At 50.7% G+C, this 27,506-nt stretch overlaps 1 protein-coding gene across 2 annotated transcripts in view; it reads left to right on the top strand.

Annotated features, from left to right (window-relative positions):
- Positions 1–27,506, top strand: part of SPPL3 (signal peptide peptidase like 3) — an 88,613-nt gene that overhangs the window by 58,297 nt on the left and 2,810 nt on the right. Inside the window, exons 2-10 of one of the 2 annotated variants that reach the window (XM_078873727.1) lie at positions 5,441–5,518; positions 9,210–9,313; positions 12,511–12,630; positions 14,451–14,529; positions 20,974–21,086; positions 22,958–23,064; positions 23,864–24,024; positions 25,275–25,462; positions 26,609–26,718. In XM_078873727.1, the coding sequence (XP_078729853.1) occupies positions 5,441–5,518; positions 9,210–9,313; positions 12,511–12,630; positions 14,451–14,529; positions 20,974–21,086; positions 22,958–23,064; positions 23,864–24,024; positions 25,275–25,462; positions 26,609–26,718 (1,060 nt within the window). The remainder of the gene's footprint in view (positions 1–5,440; positions 5,519–9,209; positions 9,314–12,510; positions 12,631–14,450; positions 14,530–20,973; positions 21,087–22,957; positions 23,065–23,863; positions 24,025–25,274; positions 25,463–26,608; positions 26,719–27,506) is intronic. The other variant, XM_078873728.1, reaches the window with a different exon arrangement.

Raw genomic sequence — 27,506 nt, 5'->3', positions numbered from 1 at the left:
TATAATCAACATGCTCTTTAGAGTGTTTGGCTCCCTTAAATTTCCACGTGATAAGCCACTTAGTTGAGCTATCATTTGTGGCTTCTGCAAAAGAGCTATACAGCACAGTGGGTCTTACCTGGTGAAAAAAAATAGAGGCTTACCTGGGTAAATGCATTACAAAAGGATCTAACACGTGGAGAGAGGGTAAGAATAATCCAAGGTTTATATTAACACTCGGCCCATTCGATTTCCATTATCCCTTCGCTTGAAGTTGGACTTGGTAATTTGGTAATGTTTCACGTTTTAGTGGTCTCAAGTCAATCTAATATTATTATTTTTGTCAACATTGTGGTGAATGTAGCACCACTAGTGGCTGCAGGGGACCATATGAACAACATTACCTGCAACGTATTGTATTTTATGTATGCATGTTTACCCAGGAAAACCTCGCTGGATCTCACGATTCTCTTTCGGCCTTTTTTCTCGCATTAGTCAGCAAAGTTTCCACGTCCTATTCCAATGTAGTAGTGTTCAGGTAATCTTTAAACATTGAAATGTTTGGCTAATACCATTTACATAATGTGTGTGAGTGTGTGTTTTTAACTTTTTTTTTTAACGATGGGAGGAAACCGGAGAACACATTGGAAGCCCACGCAAAACAGCGGGGAGAACATGCAAACTCCACACGAGTTGCGATTTGAACCCAGGCCCTTGTTGTGGTTAAGACACCAGTGGTACAACCACCGTGCCGCCACCCTGCCGAACTTGCCAAACTCGACGCTCGGTTTGTTCGCGCGTTGCGCACGATTGATACATGCGTGGTGGGCATAACAGCGGCTCTTGAATCGACGAATCGAAGTATCATAATAAATGCATTCCTCTGACTTGGGCTCGTCAGAGCGTGCGTAAGCGGGGTCCATAAATCAAGCATGGTGACACCTGCCGTGCGCACCATTACAGCAACGCGCGGAATTGGTTTTGATTGAGCAAACGTTTTGGGATGGCCGCACAACGGTTCGTGCAAGGACACGGCATTGATGGGCGAGATGCATCGCGCTACGATACGTGGATTTGTGACCCGTAGTCCAAACAACCTGGCACGGCCCGTCTGATTACCTGAAGCGGAGCACGGGTGTGGTGCAGGTGCTGGTGGGCAAAGGACACGCGAGGCTCTCACGCCATGGTTTACTGTAGCTCAATGAGGCTGCCCTCTTGTTTGATTGGCCGATTACGACGCTGCCCATCTGCTGGTGTCTATCTCTGTGAGCGCGTACCTGTGGGTGGGTGGGTGGAAAGACGGCGCGGCGCGTTACGAACCCAACCACCCGAGTTTCAATTCCCGCTCAAGGCCAACATCAGTGGCGATTTATCTGAACTTGTCCTGGGCCTCCCCTAGGACGCCTAAATCTCAAATGAGCACCTGGTACGATGTGTAAACATTGCCATAGGTGTGCCGTGCCGGCCTCCCTAGATGCTCGCCAGAAGTACTTGCCCCAACAGTCTGTTTAGGCTGTATTTGTGTATCTGTTGGTGTTTTTCTCCTGGTATCTGTCTCTGTGTCAGTGTGCCTATCTGTCGGTGTGTCTGTCCATCGTTTCTCTTGGGTAATTCCTAAACGGGAAGATGTGAAATGGAGACAAACCGCATGCAGTCACCAAAACTATTGGGGATCGCCTTTGCAAATACTGTACTACAGTAGGAAAACGAACCGTTTTTGCAAATCCGAGAGCGGAACATTGGTCGCCTCACGTTTTGAATCGCATTTGCAGATATACGCACACATCGAAAGATGCAGCCGATAAAAATTAACCCGTAAAAACAAAGTTTTTCACTATAAATCCTTTATATGCGTGGCGGCTAGAGTCCTTTCGTCCTCTGGCTTTAGATGGCTACCACCTATGGGTCAGATGATTGCCTGCCACCATTAAGCAATTGGTAATTAAATATAATTTATTTTTTCCTAAAAAGTGTAACATTTTGGAAACAAATTTCACGAAAATAAATTGTCACGCACAACGAGTCTGTGTGCAAAATGTCAGCTCGATTGGATCATGGGAAGTGGGTTAATAAACGACCGAAAGATTTGCACGGTCGTAAGCGCGCAAGCAAGCAAGTGAACTTAATATAAAGGATTTAAAAATCATCATGCCATAATCAACAGTGTTTGTGTGGGTGTGTTATATTTTTAATAATGTTACGTAATTTGACAGAACTACTAAACCACAAGTGGCCTGTCGCCTTTTTTTTGTGTTAAGTCACAATGCCCTTTGTCGTCATCAGCCATGATGGATAGATCCACTGCTGGATGAAAATGAAACAAATTATTTGGTGATCTTGCGTTGGCAGTGGTGTCACATTCCACGATTAACTCAACAAAAACTCAAGTCCGTCAATAGCGCTGTGGCCTGATGAGAAAAAAATCTTATACAGTCGGCGACGTTTTGGGCAATGGCCCTTTTTCGGAGTACGTGGATGGAGCCTTCTCAGGCCATCGCCATTTCTCACGGTCTCTCGCGACGCACCAATCCACATGTCTCCTACACACGAGCGGATTTCAGTGCTTACATCTCTGCGGAGCGTATCCTCTTGGGCAGTGTGTTACCTCCACAAAATGCTCCCACGCTTACATTTTTATTTTTGTGTCGATTTTATCATCGTGTTTTCTGTGTCGTGGGTATTTCCTCCAAGTATTTATTGAATGTATTCTGTTACTTTGAATCGGTAATTTGTCTTGTTTCAGCGTTGTGTTCCCATATCGTTTCTTTATTTTCTGAATTGTGAATTGTTTGCACTCTTAGACCCCTTGCTGTTACAATAAATACATTTTGACCCAGATCTTCCGTGAAAGAAAATAAAACTGCTGCTCTCAACGGGCTCTTCTCTGTTTATATAAAAACTTATTTTTATATCTCACATCAAGCAGTCAACAGAAAAGACAACTTAATTGACCCGTAGTAAAGGTTGTGGTCAGTGGCAACGAAGGCATATTATAGCTTCGGGAATTGAATCAAGACTCTTCCGCTGGCATGTGCAGCGAAACGTTAGACATCGTGCCAAACAATGACAGCAACAAAGCGGCACAACCCAAATAATGCAGGGTGGAGAGCCGGACCCCGCAGCGCAAACGCTAAAACCTCCACAGTGATCTCTGACATGTCCGCTGTGGGTGTCGTCACGGCGATGCAGCAGGTAAACCTAGCAAGACGACGGCGACCCCCCCACCACCACCACCCCGGTTGTGACAGAGGCAAGATGTGACGATGCCGCAGGGCCCTGCCTGACACAAAGCCCTCCACCTGTTTTCACAGAGGGATGAGTTGGCACCACGCGGGGGGGGGCTCTTCCTTCTCGGCCGCGTGCGTGCGGCCGATGGCGCCGCTGTGTGGGTGATTGATGGGTTTTCCCACTCCACCCTTCCCGCCGTCGCTTCTGTTCTTTGCGGGCTTCTGCCTCTGAAAGTTGTTTTTGGATGTAATCGAATCGTGGACCCCCCCCCTTCCCCACCACCTCCCCCCCCCACCGAATTTGTAACAAGTCATCAGGTCGTGGGGAGCGCTACTTCGTTGGTATATGAAACGAGTTACATTTTCGCTGCCATAGCTGGAGATGCACATTCAAGATTCTTGTCGGGGTGGGGCGGGCGGTGGGTGGGATGGGTTTGGGGATGGGTGAAGGGTTGTGAAGGCATGTTAGATGCCTGCGCATTGAGAACCCTTCAGAAGCGCGGGTGATGAATTGGATACCATTGCTGACGTCGCGTTTGGGCCGCGGCGACGGGAACGATTTAACGATTTTGGTGGCCCCAGTCGAACCGCGAGCCTGGCGGTGGCGACCTTCGCCGTCCCTAAACTCTAACCCCTGCGCTGCCACCTGAGTTGCAGCTGCCACATCCGTGCAGTGTGCTGCGGTTTGTCGGCGTGTGGGGGTGGAGAGTGGCGTTAAGCCTCGAGTGGCCCCCTGTTGCAATTCTGATGTGCTCATTATTTATTCCGCTGTTCTTTTTTTTCGTGCTGAATAAATACATTGTGTGAGAGGTGCGAAATATTGCGTCGGAGCAATGAGGCCCACGCTTCTGAGATCCTAGATTCGCATCCAGGTTTTTTTAAGATGCCTTGTTGAATAGGCTCTGTTCTTCGGCAGAGTGAATCGATGGTCTCAAGCCACTTGCCAACTGCTGCACCAAAAAGAAACCACGAGAAGTACGGTAGTCCAATAATGTCCTCTTCCAGGGCGATTGTTGACACGGCTTGCTGCAAGAATGGCAACAGTATATATATATTTTTGTTTCATCTCAGGATAGAAATAACACCGAAATACGCAAATGGAGTCATCATCAACATCATCTTCGATGTCGTCAGCCGTGGCCAAATCCTCTTCTGGGGGTGTAAGCCTACCCAAGCTGTTCGGACAAATGGATTATAATTGGGGAGGGGATTTTACTTCCTGCATTAGAAAAAGGTGGCCTCGACCCCTATATTCATAGCTCCCCAGGCCTCTCCTATGAAAAGAAAAGCATTGTCTCAATGGACTGGCTGCTGACTGGCTTAACTCAAGGGCTCTGCGAAGTAATTTTCAAGAGTAGACCAGTGTATCCGGCTGCCTTGGGCCAATTCCAAAATTAGAGGATTGTATGCCCATGGAGTAATTTTTAAACCCTTTACCACACCCCCCCCTCCCACCATCATCATACTCCATTCATTGTACTATAACAAGATGACACGATTAGCCCACACCTGGTTAAAATAAGGCCCATGGGTTCGCCGTTTGCTGCTCTGGGTGCCTTAAATAACAACAAGAGATTGGAGTATTGTTAGGTATAGTTCTGCGGTACAGGGATGTAATCAGGACCTGCTTGCTACAGCTTTAGTTTATCTTAATTAAGCGGACAAAAAAGCATTAACACTCACTGCGGATTTACTGGGGTTGGAGGAGGACTGCTATAAGTGTGCAAACAACGGTTTGGTAAACTAGTAGAGTCGCCACTATTTTTTTTTCGATGATCGCCGGATTAGTTTCCCGTAACGTTGCAGTTATTGTGCGATGTTTTTTTGTTTGTTAAATGCTTGTGACAATTCTCCACCTCCTCCGTGGACGCGATTCGAGGGAGGGGGGTGGGGGTCCGCGATCGTAAGCCAGCGTCATATAGATTTTTTTATTGTGTCTTTAGCCTTACCGTAGCAATGCCCTCCCCCCACCCCGCACCTACCCGTTTGCTTAATTGGTAAACTCCTGACACATGCGTGATGTGATGCGATGCGTGAACCCCAAGTGTAACGATCGTCGTCAGCAGGCATCATCGCTCTCGGTCCATCATTGTCAGAGGGCAACCCTCCTCGTCCCCCCCCTTCCACTGTGCAGGTTGTATTCCTAATCAATGAATTTGCTCGTCGTAATGTTTCTGGCATTGGTCCTTTTGACGACGACGACGACACCAATGTTTGTGTGTGTGTTTCCGCAGGGCATATTCGTTGGTGGACTCCAGCCAGGTGTCCACCTTCCTCATCTCCATCCTGCTCATCGTCTACGGGAGCTTCCGGTGAGATTTACTCACTCGCCGTTTTTCGTTGTCTTTGCTGCTGTCCGCTGTTTTGCTCGTTGAGGCGAACTCGTGTCCAGTGGACGGTGGCATAGACGACAAAAATAGGTTTTTGATCAAGGTACCAAACCTTAACACTCAGTTGCTCGCTCTCACTCATTTTCTCACTTTCTCGCTCGCTCTCTCACGCAATTACTCACTCACCTCGCTCGCTCACGCGCACTAATGCTTGCTCGCTCACACACAAACACACATTGCACAGGCAGCCATGTGTGCTCTGCCCACATCTCCTTCAACGGCCGGATTTACAATCCCGAAAAATCTCTCTGCGTCCATGCCGCCGAACACCCACCGTCTACTTAGTTCATCTCAACAATTAGCAATTCCCGAAAGGCTCACGGAACGTGGACACGGAGAGAGAGTTTTTGGGACGGCAACATATTTTCCGACCTCTAGAACATTTTCTATGCCTGATGTTTTTTTTTTTCACACCCCCCCACCCCACCCCACCCACACCTCCACCGCTAAAATTCAAGCAAGCCGAGTTAGTCGGCCCGGTCAGGCTGTGCGGGGACCTCTCCATTGCTCAATGAATCCCGTCGTTGAGTTTAATTTATGAAGTCATGGACCGCGCGCGCGTTGACTTTGCACGGGCGTCACAGACGCAGGCGCAGTCCCGCAAAGTCTTGCTTTACATAAACCTCTCAATTCATGGCTTATAATAGCATCTAGTTTCCTGGGTTTACATAAACCTTTCTATTCACAGCTTGTAATAGCAGCTAGTTTCCTGGTGGGGGGGGGGGGTCGTGCGTGCGCCTGTAATCATCACCAGCAGCTATAATGTTGAGAGCCAACCCTCTCCTGTTCCAATGGTGCGTTTTTGTTTTTTTTCTGCCTTTTTTTAATTTCCAAAACGTGGCATTAATCAAAAGGGCTCCAGCACAATAGGCCGTGTGTGCGTGCACATGTGTGTGGGGGCGTGTGCGCACAGGCCTGTGTGCATCTGCGCGTGTGTTTGTTTGTATGCGTGCATCCATGTGCGAGCTCGCTTGTGGGATGTGTGTGCAAATTTGATAAGTGCATGTGTCTTAAATGAGTATCTTGTACAGCGTTTGAATATCAGCACGAAGAAGACTAAGGTGGCCGGGCAGGGTGCTGGCCACCACCCACTCCCTCGTGTGCCGTACCGGCCTTCAAAGGTGCTCGCTAGCAGCACTTGCCCAAATAGTCTGGGAAGGCTTTACGTGGGATCTTTGTCTTTGTGCGGCACAGTGGGGGGAGTACAGGTGGTTCACTCATCTCCGTTAACTTTAAACACCTGGCTCTGTCCCCGTAGCCTGCCAGTAAAATTTGTACACCTCTCACGTGGTCGAAAAAGCACACCTAGCCTGGCGCAATCGCTGTGGGGGTGACATCTCCGTCACTCGGTGGCGAACGGTGGCTGTTGTTGTGCGTATGTGTACGTGTGTGAGCAATTATGATTTGTATGCATTGGTGACTTGTCCCTGTTTGTGTGTGCGACTTGCGGACAAGGGCCCCGTCCGTACCGTCCCAGCTGGCCGCCACACAGGGGATCCATTGGCATCAAAGGGCACTAATGCCTTCGCCTGCTGTCTGCCGCGTAATGGAAACCGTTTAAACCTCCTGTTCACCGAGATCCATGCGAAATGCTTTTCTGTCGGAGCGGGTGATACTCATTGGCTCGGGAATTAAGGGCCATGCTTGTGTTGGGGAAAAAAAAATTCCTTCTACTTTTTATTGGGAAATATTTAGACGCAATTATTTAGGTGGGTTTTTTTTTTACATGCACGCTATTACCCAGAGTTTTCTTGGCTCCCGGTTGCGTTTTTCGGGTTGTGCCATGTGTTGTTCGTCATGTATGGTACGTTGAACCTCTTCCGCACCGTACGTAGTCAACCGTGCTAATCGGAGGTGCGGGAAGTGTTCGTCGCATGACCATCAAACTCATGATTTCTTCTCGCATCTGGACATTTAGTTGAATTCAGTGCATTGCCAAATTTAGTTTTTTTGGTGCGGTCATTGGTGACCTGGCCAAGACCGTCAACTGACTGCACTTGACAACTCGGTTGTAATCAAGAGGCCAATGAAACCTGGATTCGAACCCAGGATTTTGGCAATGCCAGCTCCTCAGCGTTCTAACCTCTGAACCACCTGCCCACCTCTTGTCCCTCCCACCCACCTCCCCACCAATTTCAATTCAAACATCTTAGTTCATGTATTTCTTCGAGAACGTTTTGCCCCGCTAACTAACGTTTGCGTCCGCCTCTCGGGAGATTTATTTGTGTTGTCCCCCTGTGCAGGCCGTTGTGCGAAGCAGGTGAACTGGTTCACAGTGAGCCCTATGCTCTCTCTATTAGTGTGCGCAAATCTGTTTACCCGAAGTGTTGTGCCCCCACTTTCCGCCCCGTGTGTGCGCTTGCAGTCCCAGTGGTTCCACTCTTTGAGGTTTTGTAGTTGCATCCGTCAGCCGCTGTCAGACGGACGGAACGCGATGTTACCGATGTTACCGATGGTTTGCGTAGCACTGACCCTTAATTCTCACGTTAAATATGCTTTGTTAGGTTCAACCCAGAACTGGTGGAGATTAGAATGCACGGGTGGGGGAGGGAGGAGGAGGCGGAGGTTGGAGGGGGGAGGTTCGGGGGGATGGGGTATCAGGGGGAGGGGGGGCAAGTCTTTTGAACATATTTACTCTTGACCTGAATGTATGGAGGTGGTCTGGCTATACTTGCCCTGGCAAGATATTTTTACTCTATGCACTATTTAAACTCCTTTGAAGCTGTGCTAATGCATGTTATATGTACATATGTTCTGGTGGGTCTCGTCCCCAATATAGGATGCCACGGTGGCGAGATGTTAATTTTCCTCGCTTGGTATGGAAGAGGTCGTGGGTTTTATCCCAAACCCTTTCACCTGTACATTTGGAGTTTGCATGTTCTCCCTATGATCACGTGGATTTTTCTCACCTCCACATTTATAAACATGCATTGAAAGTGTTTGGTTGCTATACATTTTCACGTGATAAGCCACTTCGTTGTGCTATCATTTGTGGCCAGGTCACTTCTGAAAATAAGCTATATAAATCAAGTGGGCCTTACCTGGAAAAATATAATATAAATTATTTAGTTTAATTTTTCCATTTGGTGTACATCATGTTCATAAGACAAGGCATACATTTGCGCACTCACAACAGCTCTGCTGCTGTTGATACAGATGTTAATACTGCAGTCACTAGGTGATGGAGCCGAGGCTATCCACTTGCTGCATTTCATCACCTGGTATAATCACAGTGCGCCTGAAACTCAAGGATTCTATCCCACGATCTCACCTGTGCTGACTCACAGCTCTGACACCTGGGCCGTGCCGCCACTTCATTGCAAGTTTGTTTAAGCGTCAGCTTGTGCATACGACTGTTAGCAGAGCATCAGTGCCAGAAGTCGGGGCGATGGACCTGCGACCATCAACTCGCTCAACTTGAGCGCTCGGTGTAATCACAGGCGGCTGAAGTCCAGACTCGACCTGAATCTCAACACTGCCTGCTCATTGCTTTGACAGCCCCCACTCATCCATCACACTTCACTGCTGCATCTGTTTAAGCCTGAGCATTTGCATTTGATAATGGAGCGTCTGTGTCACTGTCTCTCCCGTGCCGCCGCCTCTCCACCGGCAGGTCCCTAAACATGGATGAGCCGGGCCCCGGAGAGAAGGACAAAGAGGGCGGCGGTCACTCTCCCAACTGCACGGGGGCGTCGAGCACCAACAACAGTACGCAGCGTATGCTTCGCGCAAAACATTCCACGTCGCGCGTACACACTGGGAAATAACCACAAGCAACCGGGTGCATCGGCGTGCAGCCGCGAGCAATCGCGAGCATGCGAAAAAAATGCCGTGCCACGGACGAGCTGCTGGTGCGGGGGTCCTCGTGTCAACCACGGCAGGGAGGCCGTCGTGGTTAACCCCCCGCCGCCCCGTGTGACTGCGCGTTCATGCGCACGCGTCGTGACCCGCGGGCCCCAGCGGTCCAGTGGTGCGAGTGGTGCCGTTTTATTCGTGGCGTTCGCACGGAACGTAAACGCAGCGCCACGCCGGACGAGCGGTTGCGCAGAGGAATGGGTCAGATGGAGGTAAAAATAGCTCCTCGTGAGAGCTGCCTTTTAGTTTGTTTATCTTTGCTACATATGACATCGAGTCATCACGGGACAAGGAGATGATGTACGTATGTGTTGAACTTATTTCACACCATACGTAGCCAAACCGTTGGCGTAAGTGGTAGCAGCACACTCGGAAAAAAAAAACCCGGCGACCTGAATTTTTATCTCAACCACGGCTAATATCAGTAGCAGAATGCTATCGGAATCGGTCTGGCCTTCCACCTCTCCCCCCCCACTACCACCCATTCACCATTAACCCACTGCCCAGCATGTTCTAACGACCGATGCGGCATGGCGAGGCTTTCATCCAGCAGTGGATTGACAAAGGTGTTGCACGAAGGGTGATGTGGTGGACCGAGTAAGACACCCAAGCGGCACTTGAACCCCCCGAACCTTTGAATTGCGAGTCGCTTTCTCTGCTGGCATCGCCACTTTTGCGGGAGGAACGGTAAAGCATTTGCCCCTTGGGTTATACGGGCAAATGAAGAGTTTACGAGAGCTTGAGTCGACCAGTGAAAGAGCTGAGCGCGTTTCCTGATTTTGCGAGCATCACATGGTGTCCATAAAAAAAATCACGCTCGCTCGCTCGCTCTCACCTTCTCTGACTCAATTACTCACCTTCTTCGCTCGCTCGGTCACTCGCACACCGCACAAGCACTCACGTGCTCTGCCCCACGTCTCCTTCAGCGGCCGGATTTCTCACCTCGAAAATAGTCTCTCCATCCATGCTGCCGTCCACCGGTCACTTAGTCCATCGCGACAATTATCAATTCCCGTGAGGGTCACGGAACGTGGACGCTGAGAGAGTTTTTGTGGCGGCACGGCGTGCCCCGCACCCTCTGCCCACGGTACTTCCCCTCCCAAGTAACGTGACATCCTGCGAATGCTCTTTCAATTATCTTTTCGTCGACGTTGTCAATTTCATTCGCGGTGTATCTTTGAAAGCGCGGTTGAATAAATTTGCCAAAAATTGTAAGAAGAGAAAAAAAATCGCGTTTCATTCCATTTGTAATGAAACGGATTTTGCTTTGTCTCCCCCGTTTTTGCGCCGCGCGTGTTTTTAATTAACGCCGGCGTTTTTAATTTTCCGCTGTCGCTCGCTGCATTGTCACCGAGCCGCGGTTCTAATGCGCGAATAAGCCGAAAAGATTAGCAAGTGACATCATCGCGGGACGTATTGGCATGCGCCACCTCGTGGCCGCCGCGGTTAGCCCGCGTACCCTTCCACCGCGATAAGCGATTGATTCGCCTTTTCTGCTGTTTCGATAAGCAACGCACATTAAACACTGAAAATCTTAGTAGCCGATTGCTCTCAAAACGCTCATAAAAGGGCGTCGCTGATTGGCTGAGGTCTGCTGTCTAGTCCACTTAGGAGCGCTCCGTTTGGGCGAAATTGGCGGGTCCTTGTGATATCGTAAACGTATCGTTAATCTGAAATGTATCGCTCATAAAAACAATGGGACCCCATGGGAGGGCGGATGGTTAGTCGAAATATCGTTAATCGATGGCATCGTAAACCGAGGGACCACTGCAATTACTGGGCGTGAGGGTGGGAGGGGGGTTCATTGTTACATGGCTGGTAACTTATCTGAACAGCTGTAAGACGGACCCTTTAATGATACAAAGTGAAGTCAGAGGATATCCATTTCACTACGCGATACAAGACGCGAAGCCACGATGCACAACAGCTGATGAACCAAAGCCAAATGGCCGGTTATTATTTTCTGCGCAGGTGGTGGTGGGTTTACTGGGTTAAAAAAGAATGGGGCAGGAACTGCCTTCCCACCGACGCACATAATCTCGGTCAGTGTTTGGCTCTGTGCAAATGTAAGACGCTACAATTGAGACATTTAAAAATGTAAAAAAACCTATTAATTTTTCGGAAAAATAAATTAGAGCAGCTTCGGTGTGGACCCTAATGCGATGGCACAAGACGACAAAAACAACAACAAAACGCCCTCGCCAATGTTTCCATCATTATTGACGCTGCTTTAGATCAGAAGAATCTGTCTCGGCGGCAACTCTATCGTTTGAGTCGGTGTTCCTCCCTACGCTGCTGCCGAAGGGTTTGGCCATCATGTGAAACATTAGCCAACTTTATTCCCAGTTTTTTTTCCTTCCCCGTTACGAGGCAGTGCGCGTGAGTAATTCAGGCGGAGAGTTGCAGTTTGTTCTTCGTCATGCTCTGTGCCCGCGCCCTTCGCAGTCAACTCGGACCATTCCCTCCTGTGATTACTTGCCACCATCCAGATAAGAGCGACTTCACAAAGCTTACAGCTTCGCCGGGTAGATTTCCCGCGGGGATTTTTACAGAGTCGACAAGTCTCCCCATCATCCTGCTTTTGCAGCGCACAGCGCGCGCCTTGCGATGACAGCGCATTCGTGTCCCGTCAGTGGCGCCGCTATCGAGTGTGTAGGCGGTGCAATTGCACCAGGGCCCCCCGCGGTCCGAAGGTGCCAAGGCGCACTGGGCTAAGGAGAGAAAGGGGGGTCGGGGTAGTGGGCGTTGAGGTGTGGGGGGGGGGCGCCCATTTGATTAAATACACCTGGGCCCTTTCCAGACTCGCTACGCCCATGCACTCGCCATATCCGCCGACCCAAGTCACAGCAGCCAAAGCAGCTGTGTTGTCATTTTCGTGATTAATGATAATTAATCCTGGTAGTCGGCCATGCTACGCCACTAACGTCTTCCGTGTCCACTCTCTACTCCTGTTGCTATCTCCTCTCTCTCTCTCCCTCCGCTCTGCTCTCCCCCTCCACCCACCACCGCCTTTCCCCACTGTGCCCCCCACTATTGCCCCCCCCCTCCCCCGTCTGCAGGCATCCAGACAATAGACTCGACGCAGGCGCTCTTCCTGCCCATCGGCGCGTCCGTGTCGCTGCTCGTCATGTTCTTCTTCTTCGACTCGGTGCAGGTCGTCTTCACCATCTGCACCGCGGGTAAGATAAAGGTGTCCGCTGGCTGCTCGCTCGCTCGCTCGCTCACTCGCTCGATTCTTCATTGGCGAGGTGCTCGGTGCCAGGAGAGCCGGCCGATGGGGGCAATTGCAGGGCTGCGCCTTTTTCGCTAATTTCTTTTAAGCAAGTGCGCGAAATGCTTGCGTCCGGTTGTGCGTATGTCTGTGTGTTTTCGCAAAAACGCCTGTCTTGTGAGTGCAGTCAAATCCCCTCGCCAAATTGAGGCCCCCTCCCTTAATGGACCTGCTCGCCAGCTTGTTTCTAATGGCAGTGCTGGCTTTGAGCTCAACGGACAGATGCATGTTAAATAACTGAACCTCCTCCAGGCGTTGAGCGTGGGCACAGCTGTTTTTACCAGTTCATCCAGACACGGGTTCTCACCTGGTTTAAACAGAATCGTCACCAACTCACAATGTTTGCGCCATGAATAAAAACAAATTCGAAAACATATTGGCGTCTTCACCTTCGTCGGCGCTCCTAAGCCAGTCGTCGTTAATTTCCATTTCCACAGAGCAGGGGTCATTCTCTTTGTAAGACGGACTACCGTTCACTTTATATTCTTTGGGTCGTTCGGAAAAGTAACGTAGAACAAAAAAAAAATAACGTTCACTTATCGATCCCAATACGCTGATGAGCTGGGTCATCAACTTCCCCCCCCCATCCCTCCCTCTCCCAACAGGGGTTTAACCCGTAACGTTGTGATTACAAGCCAAGCAGCCTTAACCACAGTGCAATAAAAAACACGACTGAAGCGGTAAAACATATATCCGACTTTTTTTTCGACAAAGTCAACAGGGAAAGTGGTAATAAAGGAGTACCTGTGTAAGCGTTAATCTTATTTTTTTAATACGTCAACACAACCAGAGTGCCCTCCGCTGCCTTTCGCCGAAGCCCGAGTCCCCCTAGCCGGCGCTCGAGTGACCGCAATTAATAATCCCCGAGGCTCTTCCTCGACCATTGCCCGAGCGAGATGGAGATTACGCCGCTCGGGGATAATCCTCCCACCTGCTCGGGGACGCACGTCTCGTCCGTGCGACAGGCGACGAGACGCCCTCCGTTCACGGCTTCGCTAAACTCGCGAGCTGCCGACGGCCCCCGCGGTGTTTTGCGGCTCAACCCCCCCCCCCCCCCCGCGCGCCTGCCCTGCCGCCCTCTCGCCGAGTGGCAGTCTACGTCCGATTCAAGGTCACGCTTGATGTCGTGTGACCGCGGCGAGAACTCAAGAGGAGATCCGCGATGGGTCTCGTTTTGCAAGGCTCACCTGGGTCACCGAAACGACGAAGGCAAAACCGAACGAGGTTAAGTACAGCAATGAAGGAAATCGATCGGAAACGACAGCAAAAACTCCTGCGTGCGTGCGTGGCTCGCGGTCTGCGCCGAAGGCTCGCCAACTCGTTCGGTTGGACCCCCCTCCGCACGTCCCCGTCGGTCTAAACCAGCGGTACCTTTTTGGCACCAGGGACCGGTTTCGTGGAAGACAATTTTTCCACGGACCTGGGGGAGGGGGGTCACCATTGAGTCTTTTCCCCTTTTCAAAGAAGCTCTCCAGCGACGTTTGTTTTTTACTCACTGTGGCTACTAGGGGTTAGCAGCTTGTGGGTTCACCAAAACTGTGGCTGAGACAAGTGCGCAGTGCGGGAAAGAGGCGCGGACGGAAGTTGTGAATAAAACAATGGGGGCGGGCCACGCGCGGACTCACCGCTCACCTCCTGCTGTGCGGCCCGGTTCCCCTGGTCTTAACGGCACGCGTCTGTCTTTGTGTGTTTTTTGTGCACCCACTGTTGACCGGCGCTCCTCTGCAGTGCTCGCGACCATCGCGTTCGCGTTCCTGCTGCTGCCCATGTGCCAGTACCTGACGCGGCCCTGCTCCACCCAGAACAAGTAAGCGTCGCTCATCGCCGACACCATCGCCACGCTAACCACGCTCCGGCACGACCTTTGAACCTTCCTTGCCTGTTTTGTACGAATCGCTCGCAGCAACAGCGGTGCAGCGATTCGTCAAATAAACATCTATTCTATGCATATACAAACACGTTATTTACAGCACCACCACCAGCAGCATCATCATCGGTCGTGAGCAGTGGAGATGGTCGGGTGATGCAGCGGTAACACTCGTGGCCTTACAGGATAAAGGAACCTAGGTTTGATGTTTCACTTGGGTGGCCTTTCTTTGTCGAGTTTCAATGTACTCCCCCCTGTTTTGCATTGGTTTCCTCTGGGTTTTTCAATTTATTCCCATGGCTAAAACATTTCAGGGTCTTCAGAAAAACATTCCCGAATGTTCATCACATTGTTTCCTAAAATAATACATGCACACAACTTGATATTTTAGCTGCCAAAAGAAGTTTGGGAGTTTTAGATCATGTAAACACAAAGACATGTAAACACGTCTTTGTGTGAGCGCGGATGCCGCGCTCACTCGTTGTGGTTTGTAAACTGTAATTCCAGTTGTACGTGTATTATTTTAGGAAACGTAATGAAAACTCGGGTGTATTTTTGAGAAGATCCTGCACAGTGTAATTGGTGGTGTTATTATTATCAATGGCAGAGCAGAATCATTACCATTGATTAAATGACTGGGCTGGGGTGAATTATTGCATCCGCAAATCACTAATGCTAGGATTTTTGCGTGGTGGTCAAGGAAATCGGGAATTCCTACCGATATCTAAATTGCGAATAAACACAAAAGCGAACGACACATTATACATTCGGCACTTAGTTGATTTAATTTCAAAACGGTGTACGTTGGGAAGATGTGGTGGGCATCGGCCCAGTTTGTTCCGTGTCCTTTCTGTGGATTATTTTGGGGGGGGGGGGTGGTGGCTGATTGGTTTTCCTCCCGGCACGTGGCCCGTAAATTTTCTGAAAAATTACCGTTGCTAATCACCAACTCCAACACCTTCGCACTCATCGCCGCCCGCCCACACTCCCTCTCTCCTGCATCATCGCCCGTAGTGCTTGACCTATATTTTTGCCCATAAAGATGTAACGCTCTTCTGATTCATTTTATTTATTTTTCTTCTCCCTGATAACGCAACACGTTCAATGCGACGCGTTTAACCCTGCCTTTGCACTTGAAAGGCGGCTGTCGGGGAGGTGTATTTCCTTGAAGGGTTGGGCGCTCCCCCTGCCTAAACAATCACAGTGGAATCTATTATAACCTGATCTCTGACACCTGATGGGTAAAAAAAAAACATAATCCAGATTTTTTTAAAATAAATGCCACTTAACAAGGCTTTAGCCCATTGAGATTCATAACCTCGTTGGAAACGGGTATCCGATTAACCATGGTTACACCAGTCCGTTGTCAACGGCGCGTTTGCAATTCTCCAGAAAGCTGGCAAAGGGCACCGGCGGCGTGACGACCTCATTTATTTTTTGAGAGCGACCGTTTCATCGACCGCGATCAAATCTACTGTTGGATGAAGGCCTCCACAAGCCATTCCCGTTTTCTCAAGTTGCTGCGATGCATCAATCTGCCTGGCACCGCACGCACACGCACACACACACACGCGAGCTGACTTTCACCGCTCCACATCCGTGGTGGATGCCCTCCCGGGCACGTTTCTTGCTTCGGCTTGTCGCTCCGTCATGAGCCTTGGCCATTGTCTCTCGTCCCTTTCCGTGGCATGTGTCCTACTCGAGCTGGAGTCCACGTCGCTTGGGAAAACACTGCGAGACAGAAAGAGCAATCGCAGGGATTAGAGAACTTATGCATGTTAGAGACATCATGCCGACTGTCGTCATACAGGACATCATCGGAGGCACTTTTTAATGCCTGCTTTCTGGAAGGTGGCACGCTCTGGTACACCCGCACACAAAGCCTGAGGAAGGGGCTCGGTTGGGATTTTGACCGTCAATATAGTTAGGTGACACGTGTGGTGACCGCTGGGCTTTTTAAACGAGACTATTTTTAAATCCTTTATTTTTCCAGGTAAATCCCACTGAGCTATATAGCTCTTTCAGAAGCCACCTGGCCACAAATGATAGCTCTACGAAGCGGTTCATCACATGGACATTTATAGCAGCCAAATACTCCCAAGAAGCATGTTGATTCTAAATATGGAGGGAAAAACCAGAAGACCCAGAGAAAAATCCACGCTACCACGGGGAGAACATACAAACTTCAAATGTACCGGCGTCAAGGTTGGCATTGAACCCCACAACGTTCTGCGTACAAGGAGAGGTAGTTAACATCTTGCCCCACTGCCCTCTCAGTTTTTACCACTGCGTAAAACCCGGCTTGGTTCAAGAAGCTCACCATCTCGAACCCCCACCACTGTCTCGAACCCCCACCGTTCTCACTCGAGCGTCCATTCTTTCTGGGCACTTGGCATTTGAGCTCGTGCTGTCAGATCTTTAGCTTTGATCAAAATATATCTTTTACGACTATGCTTTCCAGACACCCAGCTGATTGAATTTGACATCCGAATGTTACATTATTCACGATAGATTTTTCCATAATGCACTTTGGTGATGTCATGTGATGGTGCAAGGCATGCTGGGAGCATTGAGCTCCCAAGAGGCCCTCTTGTTTGTCTATAAATCCCAAGTATCACGACCATTATTTAATTCCAGCCTGCATGCACTTTTTAAATCCTTTATATTAAGTTCACTTGCTTGCTTGCAAATCTTTCGGTCGTTTTTTAACCCACTTCCCGTGATCCAATCGAGCTGACATTTTGCACACAGGCTCGTTGTGCGTGACAATTTATTTTCGTGAAAAATTTTTTTCCAAAATTTTCCACTTTTTAGGAATTTTTTTTTAATGTTTAATTTAAAATACCAATGTGATAAAAATGAAACTCTTACTCAAGAAAAACAGAAATGAATAATAAAATAAAACCGATGCCACGCATATAAAGGATTTATAGTGAAAAACTTTGTTTTTACGGGTACATTTTTTCATCTGATGAATGTCTCTTCACGTACAAATGTAAAGTGATCGAATGTGGCTTTACAAAATTTTGGTCGGCGAACAGTGAATGGGGGTGGAGACTATTCCCTTGCGAGGCGCCATCCTCTTTCCGTTCATCCCCCGGCTGAACCGATACCTTCCTCGGTCCGTCCCTTCCCTTGGCGCTGGATTCTTAAATTAACATTTTTCTCTCTTCTCCCTCACAGTTGCGTGACAGAGAATTTGCGACTCTCGGCTCTTGTTGTTGCCGTCAAGGGACCTTCGTAATAATTTCCTCGCTTGTGTTTCGCAACCGCGCACGCTGTACCGTGCACTACCCATCACACGCTGCCACGGTGTAATGATTAGCGCCGCTGGACTTGCAATCTCACTGGTCCGCCAGTTTTGGTTTGATCTCCCGGCGCAGCAGTCGAAAACAATCGTGCATGTTTTCGTAATCATGCCCCATCCCCACCACCCACCCCGCCCCCGCCGCTTGTTATCCACCCAGCGGTACGAATGGGTGCATCATGGTTAGTCGATCGACAGCTACTCCCGTCTCTTGGAAGACGCCTGGCCTCCATGGAGGAGTAGGCCAAAATGTCCACTCGAGTGGCTTTCTAGAGCTCCCTTTAGTGGAGGACCTTCCACCAGCAGTGGCACGGGCAAGCAACTGCAGGGCTGCACCTTTTCCAATCGTCTCTCGCCGCGCAACAAAGACCACCCCCCGTATAGCCTCTAACGGTCTTTTGGGGCAAGTGCTGTTCGTGAGCACCTATGAAGGACGACACGGCACACGACGGGATGGGTGGCCAGCACCATGCCCAGCCACCTTTGTCTCCCCAGTGACAATGTTTTTACACCTCGCACCAGGTACTCATTGAGGTCGAGTCGATCTAGGGGAGCCCGAGGACTGGTTCAGATAATCGTCACTGGTGTTGGCCATGAGCAGAAATCGAACCTGGATCGCCGCTACACTACCACTCGTTACACTACCACTCGCCGCCAAAAACAAAAGATCCCCCATATAGCCTTAACAGACTGTTGGGGCAAGTGCTGTTAGCGAGACGTCTATGAAGGCCTCTCGCCATAGACTAACACACCCTCACTGCATGCTATGGTTTCCTGCACCCACCCTCCTCCCCACATTTGCCTCCTCCTAGTAATCCCATGGATCTGGCTAAGACTCGAAAGCATCAGGCGTGATGATTCACACAGCCTTGGCAGCAGCCCAGCACAGCTGCTGGTCAAAACAAATCTCCCATCATCCCTTAAAAAAAAGATTACATGGTTCTTAAAAAAAATACATTTCCGATTCTTTTTGAGCGGTCAAAAAGATCCACATGGGGTGAGTTATTCAGTTAATTCATGCCGGGCGGATTACTCTGCGCGTGAGATGTGCGATTTCGGTGGATGCGGTTTGATTCGGGATTAGTGTGTGTGCGCGTGCCCTCGTGTAAGGGGATGACATGCTGCGAGTAGCCGGTGGAGATTTTGCGAAAGGTAACGGTGAAGGCGCAGCCCTGCAACTGCTCACTTCCTCGTCCACGCACCATTCAGGATTGGCTCCTCCTTACGTAGCATCTCAGATCTGACACGATCAGGAGAGATTTCCGGCATGATATGGTCGCAGGCCTCGATAAGGATGGCCGCTGCTGACTCTCCACTAAAGGGTACTCATTTTACTGACTCCGGGGAGGGATGATGGATCGTGGAATCTTGAAATCGCACGCTATTCACTCGCGAGCCGTACTCTGCAGCCCGTTTTTCCCACCTGGCCAACGTGAGCGTTGCATAGAAGTCATTTCAGATGTCACTTTTCTGCCAAATACAAAGGCGAGTTTTATCGATGCACTCGAGTGGCTCTCTTGTGGTGCGGCCGCTTTTCGCTCTGCTTGAGATTTCGGTCTGAAAACCGTTGAGACCTGCGTTTTACAGGAGGCCGTTTTTCATCGAGCGTGCTGGTGCTCGCACACTTGTGCGCCCGCAACGCATACCAATGTGGCCTCGAGCGAAGAGTTCTTAATCATTTCGTACTTCCCGCTGTGTCGTGCACATCGTTCAGAAACACGGTCTTTTACAATAAAAAAAAATGCATGAAAACTGCGCAAAGAAGCGTGGAGAGAGGCAATTATGGCATTGCAGTATCTTACCGAAATTCTTAGACTTGACTGCGCATGGGGAGATGCACATTCATAGATAGAGGAACGAATGGATTCGATGACATACGCAGGAAAATTACTCTGCGAGCGGTTAACAAAAGTGAGCAGACTCGAGTGCGACTTTGTCGCTGGAGGAGACAAATGGCAGAAGAGTAATGGAGTGGCCACCAAAGGAGGGAACGATTCCCAGAGCACATCCACTAGAGAGAGATGAGCAATGAAATCGGCTCGTGCGCAGGTGCCCTGTGGATCGTTATTTCGCAGCATCGTGAGCGATAGCAACGGCTAGATGAGGTCTTTAATCTGCCAGTGCATCACTGGTCATAGCTGATGCTGCTGCTGATGATGATTATGATGACTGGAGCACGCGCGATGGGTCAGGGGAGGCGTCGCACGCGGATCGGTATGCGGGACCCCGCGCCGCCGATATCAGCTGTCGCCTCTTCAAGGTCGGCCTGCCAAGGAGACATTAAATCCTGGGCTTAGCTCAGTCCGGAATTCCTACTCGGATGAATGCAAAGAAAGCTAATGGCTCTCGAAATTGAAAGCAAATGTTGAGTAAAACAACATTCTTGCGGAAAATGTAAAAACCAAAAATGTCGACACGGTAATCGCAAGTGTTATGCGAGTGTGTGCGCGCCAGTCGCAGCGTTATTGGCGGTAGACGGGTATCGACAGCAAAGCCAGCCGTGGTGGCGGTGGCGGCGTTTGCCTGTAAACCCGCACTGTGATAGGTGGAATAGGCGTGTAACGCGCAAACTCTTGTCATGTGTGGGAGACGCTCAACGTGTCGAAAAGCGATATGGCAGTGCAGCAGCAGGCAAGGCAGCGTGCTTCACTGTGACATTTCTTGGCGCATTCTCTCTTCCCGCACATTGATGAACGTGCTAAACATCCCAATGCAGAAAAAGAACCTTGCGACTTCCACCGGGCTTCTGTTTGATGTGGCCGCTGTATCACTCGGTCAGTGAAGGACAGTGGCATAGCGTGGTAGGCATGGGCCTTGCTGCAAGGACTTGAATGGGACCCCCCCCCCTCCTCCACTTCACCCATTAATCCAATTTCCCCCACTGCTCATAGCCCCGGTGTCTCAGCCCCTCCCGCCCTTGGGCCCGGTGCAGTTGCACAGCCTGCACACTCGGAGGCTTCGCCGCTGGGTTGTGATGAGATGGGTTGGCGTGCGGAGCTGAGTTGTCTCGCTCGCCGGAGTTGGGTCCGATTTAATCCGCGTTGTCTTCCGTGCGTTGCCCCCCTTCCCCCCCGCAGGATCTCGTTTGGCTGCTGCGGTCGCTTCACAACGGCCGAGCTGCTCTCGTTCTCGCTCTCCATCGCCCTCGTCCTCATCTGGGTGCTCACCGGACACTGGTTGCTCATGGACGGTATTGATCTGCGTGCGCCGCTTGCAGTCGTTCTCACGTGCTGTCGGTATCGTTTCTCGCTCTCGAGAGACGGAGAGAGGCCGTTGGGAACTCTCTCGCACCGCGCTCCCTGTTAGAGGCGAATGGCCTCACGGTGGAGATTATGATTTTGGCCATGAACATAATACAAATGCTTCTGCTGATGATGATGATTGTGTGTATGTTGAACGTCTTTAGCACAATACCTAGCCGACCATGCTAAATCGAAGGGGCGTTGGAAGGACAACAGACTAAACACAAAAAGCAGTTCCAAAAAAATGAGTTTTAAATTTAGATGTCAAAGTGCATGTCTCCAGTGGCTTCCAAATATTGGAAGGAACAGCATTCCAGACAGCCACAGAAGCGCATCTGAAAGCACACAATGCAGTGATCGTCTTTATTCGATGGCTAGACAAAAGCCGCTGCTAGGAATAAATGATGTTGATGATGCTGTTGCTGCTGCTAATGATTCTGTTGGTGGTACTTCTGTTACTACAGCTGCTTGAGACGATAAAGATTCTATAAAAGCTGCTGCTGGTGATGATGCTGATGTTAATGACGCGTACCACTCCGACAGTGGTGGCAGCCGCCTGTTTCGTGATACCAGATCAGGGCCGGGTGGACTCCGTGAATGGGAGCCCATTAAAAACATAACTTGTGAAGAACACATGCAACGCACCGTGAATAGTCCACGGACAACGCCGCGAGACCTACCGTTTCATGAAGGGCGTGGAATGTCACCAAATCGCTTCTCCCACTCGCCCGGCCCTCTCCTACCCACCCGCACGCTCTGGCTCGAAAGTAGTTTTTCCTGAAAGTAAAATTTCCGCGGCGATTCTGCTAAGCCTGACAGGCGGCAGAAAATATAATCTCGGTTTCCATGGGCGGCCAAACGGTAGCTCGCGAGCCACGCACATCTCCCGGGACAGTCGGGGTCGTGGCTCAAATGAACTGAAGAGAAGAGAGAGTGAGGGGGTGAGGTATAAGAGTGTGATGTCAAATCTTTTAAGACTGATATTTGATCATGGTGGTAATCTACACTGTGATATCCAATCATGGGGGTAATTAACACTGTGTACAATCATTGTGATAATAAACACATTCCTGCGGAGGGAGCTGATAGTAACGTTTGGTTGCTCGGTCAATTTCCAGGGTCAACGGCGGCGTAGTGTATTCCGCAAATATGCCCGACTGTGAGGGCGGGCACAAGCCGGCGTGTGTAGGTTAAATGTTGAGTTTTATAAGGGCACCACGGGGTGACCAGCCCCTCCCCACCCAACCCCATTCCTCCCACCCCGCCCTACCCTCCCCACCCAGCCCCTCTCTCCCCACCCAGCCCCTCCCTGCACGACGGACACAACAATCCCCTGTGGGCTGGTGTAACCAGGAGGTTCCTACCAGTATTCACACTGATGTATAATCATTCGGGTAATCTACACTATGAATATCAAATCATAGTGGTAACACAGCATAGAGTCGTGTGGGTTATTTGACCATATACTTGACCTTGCTGGTCAGTGTGGGTTAGTATGGGTGGGGTGCGGTCCAGGACCCGTTCTGATATCACTCGCCACTGATGATCGCCCTCGCCAGGAGGAGTCGAAACACAAAGCACGGGATTCATAGTGCACTACGGGAACAACTGCACTTTTTCCAAAAAGATACAAAACGTTCTTTTAAACAACACACCGTAAACACGGGGAGGTGTGTGAAAATAAATCTGCCATCATGTCTCTTCATGGTAACATAAACCTTTGCACAGCATGCGAGCTTTTATGGCAGCCCTGCTCATGAGAGTCGGGGTGATGCGAATGCCTCTTCTTCCCTTTGCGCCCGTGCGTCTGCGTGCGCAGCACTAGCGATGGGCCTGTGCGTCGCGATGATCGCGTTCGTGCGACTGCCCAGCCTCAAGGTGTCCTGCCTGCTGCTCTCCGGCCTGCTCATCTACGACGTCTTCTGGGTACGACCCTCCCGTGTCCTCGCGAGCACGCCGCTGTACACCCGTCGATTGTCTCCGTTGAATATTTTTTCGTGTTCGTGCACCGCTACCGACGAGGCGTTACCGCGATTTTTCGTGATTGGTCGAGGTCTGTTAATTGTCGTCGCGGCTTGTCTCTTTCAGTAGAGGCGTGTCGGCGAAAGTTGGCCATGTAGCTGATATCGCGACAATCGTCACACCGTGAAATATAATGTAATATATCATATATCGTGAAACATGAACCCGAGGAACGACGTAGTTTAACCAGGCGGGAACTCCAAACCACGGTTAGTCCCATTTGCTAGAGGGACAGCTGAAGCATTAGTTTTGCCAGTAGTAAGGGGCGATGATTGCTACGCATACCTTTTGGTTCTTTCGGTAAAGTCACGTAGGTATAAAATAAATTAAATCACGACGTTTCGGGCGCAACACAAGCGTCCGTCATCAGGTAGGACAACCACAGCAAGAAACAATTGCTGACGTGGGCAACAGAGGTGCTTGTATCAAGAGTCCCAACGTATGGTCCCAATTGAGTGACGTAGCGACTCGTGTGCCTGTGCATGGCGCCCAACGGTTAGCGCTCTACACTACAAACCCAACAACCCCAGTTCGAGTACCCGGTGCGGTGTGTAAACATCGCCACTCGGTAGACAAAGGCGGTCGAGCGTGGCGCTGTACCGTGCCGGCCTTCATTGGCGCTACTCCACTAACAGCACTTGCCCCAACAAGGCTTTAATGGGGGATCTTTGTCTTGTGTGTTTGTGTGTGTGCGTGCGAGCAGGTGTTCTTCTCCGCGTACATCTTCAGCAGCAACGTGATGGTGAAGGTGGCCACGCAGCCGGCGGACAACCCCATCGACGTGCTGTCGCGCAAGCTGCACTTCCCGCAGGGAGGGCGTGATGGCCCCCGCCTCTCGCTGCCCGGGAAGCTCGTCTTCCCCAGGTGGGGGCGGGGTGGTGGTTGGGGGTTGTGGGGGAGGGAGGTGGTTGGGGGGGTTGGGGGGAGCAGCATTGATGGGCAGCGCGGATTGATTTATTGAAATTGGACGCAAGTACAATTCGTTTTTTTTGATAATTGTTTTTTTTTACCCTTCTGTCTGGCAACAAAACGGACACCTTTTTTACAAGGAGTCATATTTGCATAGACCACAATACCTGCAGTCATAATGCAAACAAAAAACATAACTCTGATAATGTGCAATGTCCTTGAAGTTGATTGGTCCACACCCGAGACAGCTTTCCTTAGAGCCTAGTCTCACATGGGTTGGACCAGATGAGACAAAGAATCCGTTAAGATCTCGCCCACGGAGCGACGCGCGCGACTCCGTAGTGTTTGACAACAGCCCCTTGAAGTGGAATACCACAGAGCTGCCTCTGAGATCCGTTCACGTGACCTCCGGTTCATGGAGAACGGGGCGGCTATTTTCCCGCCAACTCTGCCCGAGGGAAATGCTCGTCGCGTTACGTTCGACCTGATATTTTAATCCTTGGGCCTGAAATTCAGTGAAATTAAGTGCAGTAGCGAATGCAGTGTAATAAGGGGGTTAATTGTACAGTCAATGACTACTGAGCCGAGATCATTAACGCACCACGCTTGACAACCCTGGTTAATCATAGGCGACTTAAGTCTGGATTCGAACCCAACACCTAAGCAGTGCCGGCTCACAGCAGACTTGGGCGCTATGGTGGCGAGATGTTAACTACCTCACCTGGTTTACAGGAGGTCGTGGGTTCGATTCGGATTCTGATGCCTCTATATTTGGAGTTTGCATTCTCTCTCCCCGTGGTCGTGTGGATTTTTATCCGTATCCTCTGGGTTTTTCCCTCCACATTTAGAATCAACATACATTAAGAGTATTTGGGTGCTATAAATTTCTACATGATAAGCCACTTCGTTGAACGATCATTTGTGATAGCCAGGTCAGTGGGCCTTCCCTGGTAAAATAAAAAATAGTTTAGTTTATTTCGATTTAAAGCTTTCGTGACTGCAGGGATTCATCTTCTTGGTTCTTTCGGTAAAGTCACGTAGAATGGTAATAATAAAATAATACAAATAAAACATAATAAAATAATTCTCACGACGTTTCGGCCACAACGCAAGCAGCCATCCTCAGGTGAAGAACAGGTCTGTCAAGAAGATAGTTTAGTTTAGTTTTCTTCACGTGGCATCTCCGTGCGTGTGCGCGTGCTCAGTTCGAGCGGAAGCCACTTCTCCATGCTGGGCATCGGCGACATCGTGATGCCCGGGCTGCTGCTGTGCTTCGTGCTGCGCTACGACAACTACAAGAAGCAGGCGAACGGCGTGGACGCAGACGCAGCGTTCCCCAGCCGCATGCAGCGTGTCTCCTACTTCCACTGCACCCTCATCGGATACTTCATCGGTAACGCCGCTCGAAGCCAACAGTGGATGCTGCTGCTGCTGCTGTTGCCAGCCTGAAACTTCCAACTGCTGCTTGTCTCCCCATCGCTCTCCTCTCCCCCAGTTGCTCCTGTTCATTCGCGGCTTCTGAACTCTGCGATGTCGTTTCGCCGTTACCGCGTTTCCCGCTGTCTTCCTCCCTGCTTCTCTTCTGTTACCTCGGTCTCCTCTCCGCTGTGAAGTCGTCTCCCATCTCTCGTCAGTCGCGTTTCATGACCCGTGCTGCCCGTCTCCCGCTAGATTTATTTGGCTTTAATGACGGGCATAATTGGTGGGTCACTGTTCTGTCCAAAATGTTTTACTCAACCCTCTCTTTCTCTCTTAGTGATTACTCCCAAATACGCACTTAGCATGCTGTGCGGGCTTGCGTTCGATGAGCAGTGCTCCAGAGCACCTCGGGGGAGCGCCTTTCCATTGAAGGGCCAGTCTAGCCCAGAGCGCATCGCGACATCGGCTAACGGTCTCAAGGGAGCTGCCTCGCTGAGCGGTTGGGTGGGCGTGTCGGAATCCAGCCAATCGAGAGGCAGCCACGCCATTACCTTCCCGCGATCTCTCCGTTGGCGCACTCGACGCGCGCCCCCATTGGCCGAGCCGGGCGAGTCACGGCATCGCACCACCAATCGCGAGCCCTCTGTGTCCAGACGCGCCGTTCGGCAAACAACCACCGGCCGCATCGCATGTTGGGGAGCGCCCGCGGCGCTTAACAGACTGTTGGGGCAAGTACTGTTAGCGGGTGCCTAATGAAGGCCGGCACGTCACACCAGGGAGTGGGTGTCCGGCACCACGCCCGACCGCCTTTGTCTCCCTAGTGGCGATGTTTACACACCGCACCAGGTACTCATTAGAGGTTGAGTCGAGGCTCAGGACCGGTTAAAATATTCGCCACTATTATTGGTTTTCAGCGGGAATCCAACTCAGGTGACCGGGTTTGTAGCGTAGCGCACTGACCGCTACACTACCGCTCCCTACCACTTGTACACACGTGGGCGATTGAGTGTATTTTTCCAGGGGACGCCCTGTCAATCGTCGGATCATTGTCTCGGTGTGCGTGCGTGTCCGGTGGCCTCTGTGTGCGTGGCTGGGTTGGTGGTGGGGGGGTGGTGTTCAGGTCTCCTGACGGCCACCATCGCGTCCCGCATCCACCGGGCCGCCCAGCCCGCACTGCTCTACCTGGTGCCCTTCACGCTGCTGCCACTGCTCACGATGGCCTATCTCAAGGTGACTGCTCTCACTCTGGACGCACACACAACAACGCACGCACAACAACAACGCACGCACAACAACAACGCACACACTCAACAACAACAACAGCAACAGCTGCTGTTGTTGTTGGCGACGTTACCATGGCGCACGCGCCAGGCTTAGGTGCACTTTGAGGCTACGTCAAGTGCCGAAGGCTTGCTGCACTCTGCGATAGCTGGCGCCAAACTGTGCCACGCCCTCCCGCATGACCTTGTGGGATCTTCGGTACGTCATCCGACCCTGAAGGCGTACCGATGAAGTTGTTTTATTTTTTTATTCCTATTGAACGAAATCGGAAGAGAAACTGATGATGTCGACGTACGTCGTCGGAATTGGGGAAGGGTTCATGTAGCACATTTTAGCTCTGGGAGGCATGGCCCTGGGAACACCGGTGGGGGGATGGTAACAGTCTCTCTCCAACTCGTGCTGGGCCCAAGTGAAATTCCATCCCTCCCCCCCGACGCCACCCCCCCCCCCTCCCCCCCTCTTGAAAAAGCTTTCCCGCTCGGGCACAGTAGCGCCACCGCCGAGCGTTTCTGGCGGGCGGCTTCTGCGAAGTGACTTGAGGGGTAATTTCCGCTCGGTCATTTTTCCTGGGCTCCCCACACCACCACCCCCCCCCCCCCCCCCCCCTGTTAAATGTCAAGAGCAGCGGAAGGAATGTTTCGTTCCTACATAACACGTACGTGAACTTCCGCTCGTTGCCAATTCGAGAGCACGTTGGCGCCGCACAAGACCTTTTGCAAGGTGATTGGCTGGCGTGC

The sequence above is a fragment of the Lampetra fluviatilis genome, chromosome 37 (assembly GCF_964198595.1).
Source record: "Lampetra fluviatilis chromosome 37, kcLamFluv1.1, whole genome shotgun sequence".
NCBI lineage: Eukaryota > Metazoa > Chordata > Hyperoartia > Petromyzontiformes > Petromyzontidae > Lampetra > Lampetra fluviatilis.
Note: the sequence above shows the minus strand (reverse complement) of the source record. Positions and strands in the feature narration are given on the sequence as shown.